General features: G+C 54.9%; 1 protein-coding gene across 1 annotated transcript; it reads left to right on the top strand.

Moving 5' to 3' along the window:
* Window positions 1–2,010: 2,010 nt before the first annotated feature.
* Window positions 2,011–3,397, top strand: LOC128274965 (cAMP-dependent protein kinase catalytic subunit 1). The gene has a single exon (XM_053013320.1). It carries the CDS (start codon window positions 2,011–2,013, stop codon window positions 3,070–3,072), a length of 1,062 nt encoding a protein of 353 aa, XP_052869280.1. The 3' UTR covers window positions 3,073–3,397.
* The last annotated feature ends 2,603 nt before the right edge of the window (window positions 3,398–6,000 follow it).

A 6,000-nucleotide genomic window follows, 5' to 3' on the forward strand; every position in this document is an offset into this window, starting at 1 on the left:
TGTGTGCCGTCTTTGCGGGAGCAGAGGCCAAAGCGACCGTCGAGGAAGTCGAGGAAAAACGCGAAAAACTCTGCGCTGCGCCAGCAACAATACACATCATCATCTCGTTACGCGAGGGAGCAGCACCAGCGTAACCTGCCCACCTGTCCTCCCGCACAGGGCCACAGGGCGCGCGCGAGCAAGGAAGAAAAGAAAACAATGAAGAAAGACCGTCAGCCAGCGCCAGACCGTTCGTGAGAAGTGCAAGTGAACGTTTTTTACCTTTTTTTCGTGCGTGAACCCTCCGGGGACGAGAGTGTGCCTGTGTGTGTGTGTGTACGTGGACGTGTACGTGCGTGCGTGCGTGCGTGTGAAGTGTTGGTGTGTTCCGTTTTTTCTCCTCTGATATGACCGTGGGCACAGCAGCAGTCTACTAGTCGGATTGGGGACAGACGACTATACAGAAACCAAGAGTGAAAAAAGGTTTCCTGCGAAAGGGGAGGGGGGGCCGCCACTGCGAAAAGTCCTACCGGATCTCGCCACCATCTCGAGTGTGTTCGCACGAGCTGCGGTGCCGTGTGTGCTGTGTATAACGATAGTGGCCGATTGAGACGCGATTCTAGTGGCCATCCCCGTCTACTGTGTTCCACTTGCTGGCTGTGCTGTGGCAAGCAAGCTGAGGGGGGTAGTAGTGCGGTGTGCGGTGTTCCGTTCGCTCGATAATAAATCTCAGTTGGCCATCTCTGGAGACAACAGTGCCGGACAGTTGAAGCGGGCACGGTAACGATCTATTTCCTTTCCGTTCGCGGATGAAAATTGTGACCCCATCATCAGCAGCAGCGCGGGTGTGAGCGCGGGGACGCGAAGACGAGCGAGGGGGAGGCACGAGCAGGTGAAAGAGAAGGCCGCTTCGATCGAACGACCGCTGACCGCCGTGTGCGGTACAGAGGGCTATTATCGGCCGTAGAAAGAGAGTGTGTGAGAGAACGAGAGCGCGAGCCAAGTGAGCGGGGCGAAAAGTGAGGGAATCCGCTCACCGCGCGTGAGAGAATCCTTGTAGAAAAGAAAATCGAGATCATCGGAGAGCGGAGAGGGGCACACATTTTTTTGCTGTTGCTGCGCGAACGGGGTTTCCTTTTGCTCGGTTTTTTGTGTGTGTGGCGCTGCTGCTAGTGTCTAGTGTGGACTACTAATCGGTGGTTTTCGGAAAAATCGCCCGTCCGTCGCCGCGGTCTCAAGTGACAGCTTCCGGACGGACACTGCTAGACCGTGCACACCCCACCCGACCGACGGAGGGCCCACCACTGGACGCGGGGAGTCATGGTGCATCGCGGCTCGGAAAAGTATTACGTGCACTAGAAGAAAGAGCGCAGCAGCACATTTCAAACGGATCGAATCCGGAGTGCGAGCGAGTGTTTCGCTTTTTCCGTGTCGCACCGACTGACGGAAAATTCGTTTTACTATCACTGGCTACTCTGACAAAGAAGCTCAGCTGGTAAAGCGTACCCGGTTGGCAACCTCCCTCTCGCGCTAGCAACGGAACGGGGCAAAAGCCTGCTACGACTAACATACACACACGCGCACACTCACACATCAACGGGGCCGAAGGATCGATCCACTTGTCAACGGTCAACGCAGGACGCAGAAGAGAAAACCTTTGCCCAACCTAGCAGGTTCGCGGAGGCAACCTCGGGGGCACCACCACCACGTCGTCCTTCCAGTGCCACTTGGCCACACCATTGTTGGCCGCGCGTGGGAACACGGAATCATTGTTGAAACAGCGGCGCGAGAGAAAGAGAGGAATGAGCGCGTAGTTGCATCGTGAAACGGAGTTTGCAACGTTTTTTTACATTTTCTCTCGGTCCGCAAAAACAGCAACCTTTGCCGGGCGTACCGTGAGTTAGTAAATTTGTATACACTTGATTGTTGTAAAAGTGCAGAGGTACTGCACACACACACACGCGCAAGAACAGCCATTCGGAGAGGTTCGTAGGCAGGACGTGTAAAACACCGTAATTAATAGTAGTAACCATGGGCAATAACGCTACGTCCGCGAACAAGAAAGTCGACGCTGCCGAGAGCGTGCGGGAGTTTCTGGACCAAGCGAAGGAGGACTTCGAGGAGAAGTGGAAGCGCAACCCGACCAACACGGCCGCGCTCGATGACTTCGAGCGGATCAAGACGCTCGGCACGGGCTCGTTCGGGCGCGTCATGATAGTACAACACAAATCGACCAAGGACTACTACGCGATGAAGATTCTGGACAAACAGAAGGTGGTGAAGCTGAAGCAGGTCGAGCACACGCTGAACGAGAAGCGCATCCTGCAGGCGATCTCGTTCCCGTTTCTGGTCAGCCTGAAGTTCCACTTCAAGGACAACTCCAACCTGTACATGGTGCTGGAGTACGTGCCGGGCGGCGAGATGTTTTCGCACCTGCGGAAGGTGGGCCGCTTCTCGGAGCCCCACTCGCGCTTCTACGCCGCCCAGATCGTGCTGGCGTTCGAGTATCTGCACTATCTCGATCTGATCTACCGCGATCTGAAGCCGGAAAATTTGCTGATCGACTCGCAGGGCTACCTGAAGGTGACCGATTTCGGGTTCGCGAAGCGCGTGAAGGGCCGCACCTGGACGCTGTGCGGTACGCCCGAGTACCTGGCGCCCGAGATCATCCTGAGCAAAGGCTACAACAAGGCGGTCGACTGGTGGGCGCTCGGTGTGCTGGTGTACGAGATGGCGGCCGGCTACCCGCCGTTCTTCGCCGACCAGCCGATCCAGATCTACGAGAAGATCGTCTCCGGCAAGGTCCGCTTCCCGTCGCACTTTGGCTCGGAGCTGAAGGAGCTGCTGCGCAACCTGCTGCAAGTCGATCTGACCAAGCGCTACGGCAACCTGAAGGCGGGCGTGAACGACATCAAGGGCCACCGATGGTTCGCCTCGACCGACTGGATCGCCGTGTTCCAGAAGCGCATCGAGGCCCCGTTCATACCGCGCTGCAAGGGCCCGGGCGACACGAGCAACTTCGACGACTACGAGGAGGAAACCTTGCGCATTTCCAGCACCGAAAAGTGCGCCAAGGAGTTTGCCGAGTTTTAAGCGCGAAACGGCCGAGAGAGGACACCTATGTGTGTGTGTGGACACTGCGAGAAACGGAAACGATTGGATGATACATTGGACCGAGCGATTACACAGCATACAGACAGACGGACAGACAGACAGGCACAGTATAGTGTGGCTGCTAGGGGACAACGACGGACAGAGTACGGACCGGGGGGGGAGAAGAGGCTCCACGCAGCATCACATACGACTTTTCCCAATGCCCAGCCGGTGACCAGCCGGTCGGCAGGACCATCAACGCGGTTGCTTCCCGCGTTCTCCTTCTCTTGGGTCCAGGTCCCCCTAGATCACTGAGCGCGCCAACTTCCGGATCTGGATCGCCCTGTTGGTTTGTTTGTTTGTTTGTTGTACTCTTCCTTCCTCCAGTACGTGGTGGGGTGCGCGTCGTGGCAGTGCACCCACCAATCAATCGACCGCCGTGCGCAGAGTGATCGGCCTGTCGCCAATCTAGTGTGGTGAAATGCGCGGTACAGCATTTTACTGTTTGTTGTTTTTTTATTACTAAGTAACAAAGTGAGTCAACTACTGCTGCTAGTAGGCCGCGGAACCCTCCGTATCCAAGGAGCGCACCGATCTCCACGTTCTTTTCGCCGCGCCGCGCGGTGCGACCAACCGGAACCAGCTGAGTAATTAACCCCCGTGTATCGGTTAGTAGCAGACACACACACCCGACAAACACATACACACACGCACGCACGCCAGGTTGGCATTCCATAAAAGTTCCCAAACTCCGGAGACCCGAACGCACGAAAACGTTGGGCAGGGAAGGTGCGCCGAGTCGAGAGGCACTGATGCTGCGCGCTAATGATGATATGCTGTAAAAACACGATAAGGTTAATGAATGAACACATGATTTGATAGTTCTTACCGAGATAGCAGCACACACATACACACAGACACACACACACTGGCCGACTGGCTAGCCGAATGATCGAAACTATCAATCAGCGGCGACCGCCAGAAGCAGGACCGTTGAAGCTATCGAAACCCGGAACTTCTTCGCGCCAGAGCGCGGCCGAGGGCGAGCCGAGGGAAACAATTTTTGGAGCAATAACATACACTCTACAATATCACGTGTCATAGATTTTTTATAGATAAGTAAACAAGGCCAACGTTGGTGTTGTGGGCAATAGAAGTAATCCACTGCTGTTTGGGCCGACGACTCGTGGTGCGCGCACACACGCACCATCTTCAGCCCTGTTCACCCAAGTAGGCGCATTGCACTTCCCGGCGCTCGATCCGTGCATGTGCATAGGTCACGTGTGTGGTGTGCTGCGTGCCACAACATTTTTATCACGAGGAGCTTCTTCTAGATGATACACACACACACACACACTACTTCGATGAACACAGAGATTAGATAATCATATTTCGGCCAATGATCGGAGGAGGGATGAACGAGAACCACAAAGAAACCTGAAAGACAAATGAGGGAAAAACCAGAAACGAGTGGCGCAAGGAAGTAGCAATGACCAGCCCCGCTAACTAGACGATTTGAAGGACACATTAAAGCAAACCAAATGATACATCGGGTGGTGCGTAGAACCGTTGCAGCGCACCGGCGAGACAAATGGCGAGGGACCCCCGTTTACTACACAATCATCACCGACGGAAACATACACAATCTCAACACACAGACACACACACACACGCTGATATCATTAAACCGCGTATTATTATATAGCCCTAGTACACCAAATAATTTAACTGCAAAAATAGTGACTTTAAGAGGATCGTATCGCAAACACTCAACACTTCCACACACACACACGAAACGGATGCTAGTGTAGAAAGGGACGCGCGGGAATCGCAGGAAAACCCGCTTAAGAAGGGCAGGTTCTAGTCTCAGTGAAGAGAAAAGCCGGACGTCGTCGTCAACACACGTTCGGGGACTACAAAACACCCACAACAACGCACCGCCTCCCCCCGCCCGCCACTAGAGCTTGAGATGGACGGCGAGCTAGCACACCCCCGGCCCGGCCAAGCCACAAGGAGGGATGCTGGAGCGAAGGATAATGGACCTGGGAGGCACATTTTGCAAAACAGGTAAGTTCTCGCAGTCGGAACTGTGGGGTGTGTGTTTGTTTGATTTGCCTGCATCTCCTGCGGCCGTGGAACATGGAACATGGAAAGTGTCGGCCGTCGCCAAAAAAGGGAACCCACTCGTCTCGTCGTCACCCGACTGGTTTGTCTGTCGGGCTTTAACGGCGGCGACCCAACCGTTTACGGCTATTCCGATGACAGCATCAGGGCGTAATGAGGGTTACACGCCGCGTTTCGCAGTGCTCTCAGTGTTGGCTCAGTGGTTGGCAACGCACTTGCGCGCGTGACCCGAATCTCTCCGCAGCCGCGTGTGGTGGTCACCTTGGCCGGGTTGCCGAGGGAAACCGTTTGGATGGATTGGATGCGTCGATCGGTCATCCGGTCCGTTTGCAAGTGTCAACCGGCGGATCCCGTCCCAATTTCAATTTCACTACCAATTAGCCCTGTCCATCAGCCCGCCAATTGGATGGTTCCTGATGCGCGCCCTACCGACCCTTCGGTTGTTGATCGTTATTCCGATCCCAGTAGGCTGGCTGGTTGGTTGGCTCGTTGTCGTTGTGTTTTCATCAAACTGTTTGGACGATGGAAAACTTATCGGGAGCACTTATCGGGAACCGATCGCGTGGGTAATTTGAAATGAGCCGAGTATTTTCAGTGAGCTGCAAAATATTTCGTCCTTGTCCTCATTTTCCACCCTTACTGTCACAGACTGTAGCGGCGGTGATTATTTGGCAACAGTGGCAACGGGTCCGTAGGATGTGGGTTTGTCCGTGTCAAACATGAAAACCTGTGCGCAAGGTCGAGACACGACCGAGAACAGCAAGCCCCAGAGTGCACATGCACATGGTGCACCGCCCGTCCACC

This window comes from Anopheles cruzii, chromosome 3, assembly GCF_943734635.1.
Source record: "Anopheles cruzii chromosome 3, idAnoCruzAS_RS32_06, whole genome shotgun sequence".
NCBI classification, from domain to species: Eukaryota; Metazoa; Arthropoda; class Insecta; order Diptera; family Culicidae; genus Anopheles; species Anopheles cruzii.

Coding starts and splice junctions, on each gene's coding strand:
- LOC128274965 (XM_053013320.1), top strand. CDS start 2,011: ATGGGCAATAACGCTACGTCCGCGAACAAGAAAGTCGACGCTGCCGAG.